General features: G+C 50.8%; 5 protein-coding genes across 5 annotated transcripts; 1 reads left to right on the top strand and 4 right to left on the bottom strand.

The window, feature by feature from the left end:
- Positions 1-627: 627 nt before the first annotated feature.
- Positions 628-837, bottom strand: BO87DRAFT_420714 (uncharacterized protein; the record flags this gene model as incomplete). The annotated part of the gene is made up of 2 exons (XM_025627019.1): positions 628-708; positions 760-837. 2 exons carry the CDS (start codon positions 835-837, stop codon positions 628-630), a joined length of 159 nt encoding a protein of 52 aa, XP_025485067.1.
- A 1,091-nt stretch (positions 838-1,928) lies between these two features.
- Positions 1,929-2,540, bottom strand: BO87DRAFT_3079 (uncharacterized protein). The gene has a single exon (XM_025619413.1). It carries the CDS (start codon positions 2,444-2,446, stop codon positions 2,123-2,125), a length of 324 nt encoding a protein of 107 aa, XP_025485068.1. The 5' UTR covers positions 2,447-2,540; the 3' UTR covers positions 1,929-2,122.
- Positions 2,541-4,156: 1,616 nt separating this feature from the next.
- On the bottom strand, positions 4,157-5,075 carry BO87DRAFT_371774 (uncharacterized protein). The gene has a single exon (XM_025622117.1). It carries the CDS (start codon positions 4,803-4,805, stop codon positions 4,494-4,496), a length of 312 nt encoding a protein of 103 aa, XP_025485069.1. The 5' UTR covers positions 4,806-5,075; the 3' UTR covers positions 4,157-4,493.
- A 2,920-nt stretch (positions 5,076-7,995) lies between these two features.
- mdm12 (ERMES complex subunit MDM12) lies at positions 7,996-9,562 on the top strand. Its single transcript, XM_025619793.1, has one exon. The coding sequence runs from the start codon at positions 8,167-8,169 to the stop codon at positions 9,472-9,474; it is 1,308 nt and encodes a 435-aa protein (XP_025485070.1). The 5' UTR covers positions 7,996-8,166; the 3' UTR covers positions 9,475-9,562.
- A 1,315-nt stretch (positions 9,563-10,877) lies between these two features.
- BO87DRAFT_371776 (putative BAP31 domain protein) lies at positions 10,878-12,240 on the bottom strand. Its single transcript, XM_025622118.1, has 4 exons — positions 12,082-12,240; positions 11,800-11,934; positions 11,646-11,749; positions 10,878-11,574 (listed from the first exon to the last, which is right to left on the bottom strand). Exons 1-4 carry the CDS (start codon positions 12,100-12,102, stop codon positions 11,196-11,198), a joined length of 639 nt encoding a protein of 212 aa, XP_025485071.1. The 5' UTR covers positions 12,103-12,240; the 3' UTR covers positions 10,878-11,195.
- Between the last annotated feature and the right edge of the window lie 100 nt (positions 12,241-12,340).

Genomic DNA, 12,340 nt, shown 5'->3' on the forward strand with positions numbered 1-12,340 from the left:
GACGCATGGACGGAGTAAGCCGTACGGTGTGCAGCCATGTTTAATTGAACTAATTCCAGGACTACTACTAGGTTCAGGGTTCAGCTGCTCCTCTGTTTACTTTTCCCCCCTTCTTATCGTACACCGTAGACTACAAGGCAAATCATTCAAGGGGTCACGCTGGCTTGGCAGGTCCGAAAAGGGTTGATCGGCAGAATCTATCATTGCTTGGCCGTGCAACAGGAACTACGGTTTATCTGATGGCACAATGCTTGGCACATATCAATGGACCCTTGGCAGTCATTCAGGATTGTCTGGGCAGCGCGGCCCAGGCAAGGAGTATGGTATCATTGTGATTGTGCAAGAGGCTATGAACATGAGATGTTGACTTGGCGTCGAGTAATATTGGCAAAAGCAAAAGCAATGAATCTTGCAACCCAAAAAAAAAGAAAACATTGGGCCCCGCACTTCGTTTCCCCCGAACGGTCGCTCGTCCAATAACGTCAGATATCCATGACAAGAACTCGTAGTGATCTTCCTTCGGTCTGCGGGGTTAGACTTTAGTCCCCGTCAGACGATGAGGTGCGAGGCAAGGAAATCGTGTCCAGCGCGATTCGTCGAATTGAAACTGCTTCTATTGCCAGTAGCTTAGTTGCTGGGCGAAGCGGCGTCGCGAGTGTCGACGCCCAGGTAGAGGAAACCGCTGGGGAGACGGCTGAATCCAGGGCGCTGGGTGGTTCCGCTGGCCGTAGAGGACTGGCTGCTGGAGCGCTCACGAACCTGTGTCGAGGCAGAGAGAGGAGCCGTCTCGGTAGGGGCCAGGACAAGGAACTTGGAGGTGGGGGTGTAGGAGTACATGGTGTTTGATGGATGAGTCGGACAAGGAGTCTTTGGAAGTAGATGAAATGGTAGAGTCTTGAAGTGACTTGGAATCAAGTAGAGAGAGAGCTTTTCTTGCAGAGTTGCTTGGAAGAAAGAGGATGGATGAGCACTTCATCGGCTGGAATCGGCCACCCTTATATAGCTATGGCAGAGCTCAGCCAAGCCATTATCGCAGGGAAGAGGGGTTGACCGGAGATGGTGTCGATCAGGCGAGCTACCGATTCTAGCCCAGCTGCAGAAAGCAGATAAGTGGAGGGACAAGCAGTGGCTTGCCTATTCCTCATACCCGACGGTGGACCGGGGACACGCTGTAATTCACATGCCTGCGAAACGGACTATCACAAAGGAGGGGCTGAGAACGTCATCCTTGAAAATCCCCCCTTCCTTTGCATATCTTGGCTCTGGCAATAGTCATACCCGAGCAGGATGCGGTGGACGATCTGGTTGGGCGAGCTGGGCCTGGGGGTCCCCGACACAAGCATCAGGACCGCCACGACTCCGAACCCAGCCTCGGATGATCAGCAACCAAGAGCCGTGGCCAAGGCACTATTGATTGAGACCGAACCGTCCCGTGACGAGTTCTGAGGAACGTGGGAGTAAAGAGGCGATAAGAGGCAACGTCAGGAACATAGTGAGTTTTGGTCCATTCTTAGGGAGGAAATGAAGCGGGCCTGCCAAGTCGTCGCCGCATTCTTTTTTTCTATTCTTTCCCCGTGGATTTCTGGTTATGTTCCCCAGGCCACATGACCACCCCCCCCCGGAATTCCATGGTTGTTTCCCGCAGCTGCAACTTCTTGCTTCCCCTCGGAGATCGCCTTCTAGAATTCCCTTCCTCGGGAAATCTTGAGCTGGGCAGCCACATCTGCTTCTCATTTGAAATGACCCAGATCTTTCCCCCTTGCTTGGAAGAAGCCAAAGAAGCCGCCAGAAAACAGCATTGCTCGTGGAGAAGACTAGACCACGGGGTTGAAGTCGGAAGCTTCAGGGAACGGGAAGCTGGGAACACCCGACGGGCGGAGATGGTGGTCCGGGGGAGGGTTTCATGGTAAAGGGATGAAGTGAAAGGACTGACTAGTGGTTAATTGAATGCAACTAGCAGGTTCCCTCTCTGGAATAAGAACGAGGCGAGAGAACGAGACGAAGGGAGTCTTTGGAGGGGGGAAAATCCAAAGGAACTATGAAGCCAAGCGAGCCAAGCGGCTCAAACGAGCCCGGGATCACGTGGCTGACATGGGCTGCGCGCAAGAATCAACCACAGCGACTAGAAAACCAAGCCCCCTTCAGGAACAGGCCAAAACCCAGGTTCAAGCCAGGAACCATCGCGCGTCGGTCCCATCACCGGCGCCGTTCCCCCTCCCGGGAGCCAACGGCGGCTAAAAGATGGCCGTGCCCGCTGGTCGAAACCTGTCGACCGTCGCCGTTTTAGCGCCTTCGGGCCCTGCGCCGTATCGCCCTGAGTGGCGCGGCAACTCAGCGGCTGAAAGGGCTCAGTGAAACATGCAGAGGCCCATGGTAAAAGCGCCGCAAGTGCTGTGCCGACCTTGCGAACTCCATGTTCTCGCTGCCTCAGCCCGACATTTCCCATTCAGCCTAGCTGCTGGTGGTTGATCATGGAAAATCGATAGGCGGAGACGGTCTGGCTGGCACTGCCGATTTACTCCAGTAAGCCTCGGCCATGGTAGACAGACCTAGCTCACTATCACACTAACGCCGTAATCCCCCAGTCCCATGGGGGACTAAGCTAAGCACCGCTCGGTTGCTGGCTCGCGCTGATGTCGCATAACTTCTGGCCCCCGAGCTATTCCCAACAACTGGAGCCAAGAGGAGGGAAAGGCAGTCAGGCTCTGTGTTCAGGCTTTGTGGATGTCACTGATATCACCAACTGCGTCAAGGTTCTGGGGCTCAGACATTGGTCACTGTCAGAGCTATGACCCAACGTGCCTGTGACGGCACAGCAGTTCTTGCATGTTCATCTCTTTAGCTTCCGCATGTCGGCTCCGGGACTCTGACACACCTTGTTGATCCCAGCGACCCGCAGCAGGATGATGTTTGACGTGGGAAAGGATGCGTTTTTGGGAACTGCGGCGACCCCTGACAGGAGCAGGTGGCTCATGGATCAACTAATCCTGCGCAGCCTTCTCCAGCCAAACAGCGCCAGGTGCCAAACGGTCAGACCAAGCTGGTGGGGGTGATTCCCCGAACTCTGATATCGGCGCGATCATATTGGACTGCCCGTGGCCATGCCAATCCTGGTTCCTCCACTCCCGTTCAATCCGGTGTCGAGGACACATGATAGCGAGAGAACAGTCGCCAGATGTGCGCCTTGATGAGTGGATCTGGTCCTCTCTGGTCTTGCATTCGTCAGATGCTCTGGTCCGGGAATCATTCTAGACTACAGCATGACCCCCTTCGCAGTCGAACTACTGTTGGTCGTCTGCGGGGACTGATTTGATAATTGAATTGTTGGGTTTGCGCCTGCATATCCTGACGGGTCTTTCCCTGCCGCAGGAAGGACATGTAGATGTGAAGATGATGTCAACCTTCCCATGATGCAGCAGCAGAAGTCTAATGCGTTCCTTTACCCCCCCACCATCCTCGAGGGGCTCACATCACTTTCGGCCGATGCATGACCATGCTAGTCAGATACACGTTCATTTTCCTATCTTGGGAAAGATGCCTTCCCAGGCTGATCCCAGATGGGGGTGATCTCAGGCTTTCTGATTCGCATAGCCGCCAGTCCGCTGGGAGGGAGGGGGAGCATCATGGGGAAAGCCAAAGGCATTGAGGTGCAGATGCAGACTGAATCATATGTTGGGATACTGTTATATTAAAAAATTCTCTTGGAAGGATGATTCGAGTGTGATGTAGATCGAATCACCAACTGATTCTCCGGTTCAACGGCTCTATTGGTCCGTGTTGAGGGAGGGCTGAGCCCAAAAAAATGGGAAAAGAGAACCGAGTGCAGGGAAAAGAAAGGAAGAAAAAGCAAGATGCAAGCCGTAGTTAGTTTCCCGTTCCTTGCCTAACCTTCTTCTGACGGTCATCCATCCATTCATTTTTGACACTTTTTGCTGCGATGTGATCACCACAACCCCCCCGAACTTACCACCACTGCCACAACAACACAACAAATGATTTTAATATTTTATTTTTTTTACTTAACCGCCATTTAATTTTGCATAGAAAAATTATTTTCGTTAAACGTGATTGGCCGGGTTGAGTCACAAACTGGCCCTACGCCAACTGAACAATTGTGGGCGTAGACTGGCGTTGTTGCGGCACAGTCAACCGCAGTCATCTTTATCATTTGGGATTCTGATTCGAGACTCACCACCACCACAACCACACTTACTGCTCCTACTACGGACGTACCAACGCTTGTTACCACCACCACTACCGGTCAGTAGTCCAGGAGACTGCATCCTCAATTATTTAAAGCCCCCTTCGCACTCCCCCATCGGACAATCAGAACCATCATCAATCCATCAAAGCAATCAAGCAAAGCAAAGCAATCCAGCTAGCTCAGCTCAGCCTGACCACAACTTCTCAAACTTCAATCTCTTCTCACAATCTTCTACTTCCTATTTACTTCTACTCCCGCGCTTTCTAAGTGCTCATCTCTACGAAAACCTTCAAATCCACCAGTTCCAAGTCCCTTCTCCAGTCTTCCTCCCGCCGCCACTATGTGCTCTCAGTACTTCTTCAAGTACGACTGCGGCTGCACTGTAGCTGAGGGTGATGTCGTCTACTGCGCCAAGCGAGGCACCTCCTGCACTGGCGTCAGACACCAGATCCGCCGCCGAGAGGGCTACAACTGCCCTAACCACGGTGGCTAGATAGTTCCATGCTATGCCCTTTCCCCCTCCCTCCTCCGGGGGGTGGGTGCCACAGGTTAGTGAGTTGCCGAAGATCCACTCGCGCCTAACTTCCAGCCCCAGATCCATCCACAAAGGGAAGGGATACGTTCGTGAACTAACGGTTTCTGGCCCCAGGGTTGATTGCTACTCTACCTTACTAGCTAGATTGAACAGCATGGTAAGGTAGTAAGCAGGTATGAGGAGAGGAAGGAAGGGGAAGAAGAGATCCAGATCTGGGTTGTTTTGATGACAATGATTTTTTTTTTTTTTTCACCCATTATCGATATCCGCCCTCGTGTGTGTCTTGTCTGGAGATATTCGCGCGCAGACACAATGGGGGCGGATATTGAGACAAAAGTGACAACCGGATCTGAGATGGGGACGGACGGTTATCTGGCATCTTCTGTTTCTTTTTTCGTCTTTTTTTTCCTATTTTCCCTTTTTGAGTTTCAGTTGTCGATTTCATATTTTGGTTCCCTTTGTTCGCGACTAGCCTGTTGCGAATTGCAAAGAAAAAAAAAGTCAGAAAAAAATCACCAGGGAGGACAATTTGAAGTTTTGAATTGGCATCGCTCGCACCTGATTATCCTGTTTGTTTGTCTTTTTGTTCTCATCATCGTTATCGTCATCATCTGTCGCTGTCATTGAGATCATTTCAGTTTTCTTTCTTTTTTGCTATTTTTCTGTTTCATCATCGCCGCACACACCCCAGATTTGCATCATCTGCATAAGTTAAGTCAATTCGTTAGTTTTTTTGTTCCTTATTCTCTATTTTCCCTTTACGTTTCATACCACTTCCTTCCCGTTCCTTCAATCTATTCTTTGATTTGATTTGACTTGATTTGATTCGATTCGTTTATTATTTTCGGGAGGCACATGTCGATCATCAGGAGGGAACACTAACCCCATCATGCTTATTATTTCCATCGTCATCATCCTGTTTTCTTTTCTCGGCGGCATCTTGTCTCTCTCTCTCTCTCTCTCTCTTCGATAGTTTTCGCAACTTGGCATTGCGCTGCATTGGGGTGTGTGCTTTGCTCTGCTGTAAAGTGTGGAACTCTGTTGTTGTTGTTGTTGTTGTCGTTTGTTTGTAACTACCAAGTAGTTAGTTAGTTTAGTCAGTTTGCTTGTTGGCTTTAGTTGACGCTCATTTTCTATTCTTCTATATTTATATTGGGATCTGAGTAGATTGGTGTGATTTATAGCTACTACGTAGTAGGTAGTACATCAGATGATACTTTCCTGTTTACCCACTCCTGTTAGATAGTAGTACTATATTCTCCAGTATTGGGACTATTTAGTTCCTACTACTATTTATTGATGGTAACGATGATGATGATGTTCACGAGATGTGGATGCCTTGCTGGTGCCACCCTCAACTATATTATTCTAACTTAACTTACCTACTTGTTAGTAATCTCATACTACTATAATAGAGTGTGAGTAGTATGTGGTGCAACTTGATCATATGGTTTGATTTGCACAAGACCCTCCTTTTTTTTTTTTTTTTTTTTTTCCCTCATTCAATTTATTTTCACCTCCATATACATGATTTGGTTTCACATGGGAAAAAGGCAGAAGGACGATCAATGCGAGGAACGAGAGAACACACAGACAAAAAAGATTCACACCAGCGCGGCAATTCTGTCGGACCCAAAACCAACTACTGACTCGGAGGGGCCGACTAGACTACTAGTAGATTATGACAAGACCCATCCGGCCCATGGAACCATGGTTGACGGCGCTTAGGTGTGACAAATCCTCCACCACTGCTGCCTTTGTCGCCCTACTTCCTCGTGGCGCGAGTCACCGGGATGGGGAATTCCTCCACATCGATGGTTACGTTTGCCGCGCAAACCATTGTCATTGCTGAGGAAAATTCCCGGAATACTCTCGGAGATACTGGGGGAGAATGCTGTTGATTCTCCTTCCTCTTCCATTTTGCACCACAATTTTCATCTACGATTTTCATCATCAGGTGTATAGGGGGAAAAGTCTCGCAGCGATTTTGTGTGTGTGCGTACGCGGAATGCAGATAGGCTCCAATGGGTCCTCCTACCCTACACGAGAGGGGGGGAACCAACTAACGAGAAAATTCTCCTCGACCCTGATTAGCACCGCACATCACCGGCTGCATTAGCACCGCATACGCTTTTTATCACCTGATGTCCAACGGGCAAATCAGATGCAGAAAATGGGGCACAGACGCGAGTTGTCCGGTGGCAAGAGATGCTGACTGGTGCCAACGAGTCTCGCCGATGGATGGGGGGTTTCGGAGCCAGTAAGGGTAGGAACTCCGCGCGTATATCGGGGATTCTGAAAATCCAGTGCAACTGGGGCCTGCCAGGCGCTAGGTCGGGGTTGCAGTGTCCAACGACAATGCTTGAAAATTCGAATGCAGTGTAGCTGTGCCCCTCTTTTTCTCCGGCTTCGCTGGCGTAGAAAAGAAGAACACAGCGTCAAAGTGATGGGGGTGTACGGTTTCTGGAGCATTGTTCCGACCACATGAGGAATCAGTGTTGTGTGGCGTACCCCCTTCGCGTCTTCATGTGTTATCGGCTGCTCTGTTTCTGAGAGAAACGCGGGCATACGGCACTTGGATCGGCTGGGGGGTGTAAATTAACAGGTTGTTAAACCTGGTCAGGCTTCAAGGCAGATACCGGGGGTAAAAGTTTAAAAAGTTACAAGAGAGGGGTCATTAGCAAGCCAGGTTTACCTGTTCATCCCTTCTATAGAGGGGAAAGTCCTTTAGTAGGCCAATAGTAGCTGGTACTAGACTCGCCAGTGTTGGGTCCCAGATAGCCTAGCTCAGTCGTGATCGAGCCGCGCCGATGAATAGCACTTGTTGGTCACAGTATTGTTGTACGGCGGTCCCAGAGCGACCCCTGGAGCAGCAGGCCTGCGCTGCCAGTGTACACCGCTTGAGTAATGCTCAGAACAGCGCCGCAGAGCTGTGCCATCACCCTTAGACCGGCGATGGGCGGGAGGGACCTGGGGAACCAGAATGCTGGGACAGTAAACCTAAAGCGGTGTGGGCACCGACTGCGCCGCTCAGGCCAACCAAAACTTGTGGCAGGGTCATTTGTAGATCCTAGGAAAGCCGGCATTTAAGTCTGGTCACTGTCAGGCTCCATTGTGACCGTTGGAGGCCAAAAGAAGGCATTGTGGCAGCATTGGATTGTCGTTGGGGCGTTGATGGCGGTCACGTTGTCGTGATCTCACGTGACCCGCACCAGCGGCGAGAACCGCCGAAGCGCGACAAAAACAAGCGCCAACTCCGACTTTCCGATTCTCGACGTCACCGACAAGAATGGTCTGGAAAAGCTAATCGGCCTGGTGTTCGCTTTGTTTCAGATTCTCTTCCAGGGTTCTAGAATCAATTTCCGAATCCTTTTTCCCTCTTTCTCTCTGGCATCACCCACGGATAGAAGGCCGTTTTGCACATGTAATGTCCATAGAAGTTGACTGGGGCGCCGCGACCTCCGGTCCCGACGGAGAGGCTCTGGCCGAGCGCATCCGCTCTTTCATTCATGACAAGTTCCAGCAGGTTGCTCTGCCACGCTTTATCCGATCAGTGCAAGTTCATTCTTTCGACTTCGGGACGATTCCACCTGAGCTCGAGATCAAAGACCTTTGCGAGCCGTTCGCCGACTTCTATGAAGAAGATGAAGATGATGAAGCGTCTGATGTATCCGAGGGGCTTGTCTCCGGGCACGGTTCGCCGTGGCATGGGACTCATCCAGAGCTTAATGAATCTTCTTTCCGCGACGACAATGCGATAAATCAATCGCTGCGTGATCCTTTCACCGAAGGCTTTCAACCCTCGGCCTTGCGGTCTCCCATAGCTCTTAGCGACCATCTCAACCCGCATTTCCGCTCCGGCACTCCTGGTATACCCGGAGGTACATCGACCCTAGGCTACCATCTGATGTCACTTGGTGGACTTTCAGGAACGCAGACACCCCTTGCTGCAGTTGCAGGCGGATCCCCGTTCGCAGGCGGATGGAATGATTCTGGGATGATGGGCCCTGGCAATAGGGGGCGTCCACCGCCTCCAATTTTTACTGCCCACCAATCGCGTCCGGAAGCCGACATTGACAGCAGTAATCCGACTTCGCGACCATCAACATCCAGCACGTTACCTTCTCATCCGTCCGGGTCCAGTAAGAACAATGGTGATGGAGCAGGCGGTCCTGACCATGGATCACACCCCGAAGAGCATGGGCATTTAGATGACCCTACTTCGGAAGAGCCTCTGCGATTTCCTCGAATGCGAGAGCGCCGGCCCGAGGATTTCCAAGTACTGTGTCACGCCAAATACGCGGGTGATGTGCGGCTGTCATTAACAGCGGAAATTCTTCTGGACTATCCCATGCCCAGTTTCGTGGGACTACCCTTGAAACTAAATGTTACAGGGATCACGTTTGACGGTGTTGCAGTGGTCGCGTACATCCGCAAGCGGGTCCACTTCTGCTTCCTGTCATCCGAAGACGCGGACGCGCTGATTGGGTCTGATCAGCCGGATGTAGGTACTCAAGCCGAGTATTCACGGTCTGGCGGGGATGCGACCGTCTCTGCAAAGCGACAAGGTGGACTGCTGCAAGAAATCCGAGTTGAAAGTGAGATTGGCCGGAAAGAAGATGGCAAGCAAGTCCTCAAGAACGTCGGCAAGGTGGAACGGTTCGTGCTCGCACAGGTGCGGCGGATATTCGAGGAGGAGCTCGTCTATCCTAGTTTCTGGACATTCCTGGTCTAGTTGCGCTGTAGATATGGGCCGCGGAAGAACATTGTCAACTCGCATTGGTCTAAACCCGTGAGGATTTAGGGTTTGATCGACTATTTGAGTCCTACCGTGTGCTCCAGACCGCCTCGAGCCCACCGATTTGTCAGAAACAGGCACTAAGACTGCAGTGTTTTATATCCAAATTAGCGCATGCATCTCTCCTCCCTAGCGATTGAAGAATCATGCCTAAACTTCCTTCAGGGGCAATGTAGCCGCAAACCTCATCGCTTGCGGGAAAAGCGTTCCTGGCACAATTCCTTCCTGTCAGACCCCACGCGCATCTCTGTCATACCTGCCAATCATCTTAGCAACAGACTGCGCTATCGCCACCCCCTTGTTTTCTTGTGACGTAGCCCAGTCAATGTAAGTAATTCTCACTACTACCTTATACCTGGTAGTGGCAGCCAAGCGAAATCCAGGTTCCACTCAAGGAGACCTGATGACCACCACCCCCATGAAAAGTACACCAAATTCATAGCTAGCCAATCTCTCATGAAGCGAATGAAACAGACAGCCGACATTGGCTACCGTCCCATTATTCCAATCCCTAGTCTGAGACATATAGTTACCTGGTCATGCCAAGTTAGCTGACATGAACCCAACCGAACTCTGCAGACCAAACCAAACTTCATGATCCTGTGACAGGCCCACTCACCTCGGAACGGCCCCAGGCGGGAAGAGTAGGGCGGGAACCAGTGGATTTTCTTCACGCCCTCGCTTGCTCACTCCATGCATTTACTGTCTTTCTCTTTATTTCTTGTCAGCGTATGCCTTAGTGAGTGGGGGCGTCTGTTAGCTGGTATCTGCTTGACTTGTCTCTAAGGTTTAGAGCAGGTTAGCTGACGGAATTTGAGGGGAACGTTGAGGGATTAATGGCTTAGCTTGTAGTTATTGTACGATGTGATTAGAGCACTTATTGTTCATCGTAAGGTGGGACTCATCCGATTGCCACGATTAATTCAGTGTGAGGGGCGTGGGTGGGGGAGGTTGTTGCAAACGAGTTCGCGGCACAGTAAAAGCTGTTGTTGCTTTTCACGGGGTGGAGGAGAAGGAATTGTAGGTTTCTTGAAGCAAGTAGATGAAGATTCTGGCTCTGAAACATTGTGCTTGAGGGTTAATTGGAGTGTTTGAGTTCTGTGCTTGGTTGTTGCCTCAAGGAAGCTGCGGTGTTGGTCATAGAAGAATGATGGAGCTGCGCGCAGGTGCTTCGACGTGATGCCCGCCCTGTTGGTACCTCTTTCTACATTGGGCTCTGACCTGAGAGCTGATTACTACTGTATTTATTGCATATTGTGTATGGTATATGGTCGTATCCATGGTGTACTGCTCTTATATTTACCGAATGCCTACATTTTGACATAGACGGTGGAATTTTTGCTCCATTGTGAGTTGTAACCCAGATAACCCAGATCTCAAGTTTTGCAATGACAACTTCTTCCCCGAGAATTGCACCAGTATGATTCACTCCACCAATGCGCTCAAATAACAGCTGGTTCATCCGACCACCAGGTGGTCGTTGTCAACATTCCGCCTCATCCAAACCCGAAAGATATGGTAACCGAAATGCACATGAAAGGGTAGCTTGCGGACAGCGGGATGTTCTATCAATCAGCCTCAAAAAGCGATCAATTCACAGTCCCGACTGGCCTAGCAGGCTGACAATTGTATTTCCCCGCGGCACACCCAAGCGTCGTCTACTGGTCCTTCTTGGGAGCCTCACCCTTCTCACCAGACACCTCATCACCAAGCTTGTGGTACTCGCGAGTGAGACCCTCACACTGCTTCTTCAGGGTCTCAATGTCACGGTCCTTGGCTGCGAGCTCCTCCTTGAGACGGCCGATTTCGCCGATCTCACCGGCCTGCGCAAGACGAGCGGAGTCCTTGCCGCCAGCCTTCTTGTCACCCTCAAGAAGTCTGACTCTGTCCTCAAGACGAAGGACATCGAGGATCATGGTGTAAGTGCGGTTGAGGATAAGAGACAGGAAGAGGGTGAATCCACAGAGGTACATGTTGCGCTGCGAGTAGAACTTGCGGGCCTGGACTTCCATACGATCGGTACCGAGAGCGGCGGCTCTGTGGCGAAAGCTAGGTCAGTAATTGTTTCAGTGCAATGCTAAAAAGGGTGTGGACCGTCGGAAGCATACCCCATGGTGCCCCCCTCTTTGCCGAAAGAAGCCAGCTCCAGCTGCACACGGTATACGCGGTTGACGCTATCGATGAAGAGGATAAGGATAAAGATGAATGTGATCTATAGCTCAATAAGTATTTCCGAATGCAGGACCATGCCGAGTTACATACCTTTAATCCGTATTGTAATTTAGCTACTATCGGACTTTCCGAAATGAAAGCGAAGAGCTTCCTCTTCACGGTGAATGGAAGAGGGATGATGAGGCCCATGAAGACCGCCATCTCAAACACCAACAGGCAAAAAACCTATAACCATGTTGTAAGCATATGTTGGTTCGACACATTATCTGATGGCCCGGGAGTGCGCGGGTCAGGGGCTGCAGGCTGCAGGCTGCAACAATCCCGAGTTTCATGCCATTGCGACGAGGGTTAACAACAAATGGCAATACATACAAGGCTGTAGTAGAGAGTCATTTTGTCTAGGATTGCAATCCAGGTAATCTTCCGACAGATGCTTCAATATGCAAGTTTGGCTGGAAATCCAGCTGCGGTTGTGGGGTTTGTTTTGCGAAGATAAACAAAAGTACACGGTAACACGCAAGAAGAGTTGAGGAACCCAAGAGGTCGAGCAGGCGTAGAGCGAACAATGTTTGTCGAATAAGTTCTCCTAGCTAGTATACTGGCATGAACAGTGCCAGAACAGAGCAGGAAG

This window comes from Aspergillus neoniger (assembly GCF_003184625.1).
Source record: "Aspergillus neoniger CBS 115656 unplaced genomic scaffold BO87scaffold_1, whole genome shotgun sequence".
Lineage (NCBI taxonomy): Eukaryota > Fungi > Ascomycota > Eurotiomycetes > Eurotiales > Aspergillaceae > Aspergillus > Aspergillus neoniger.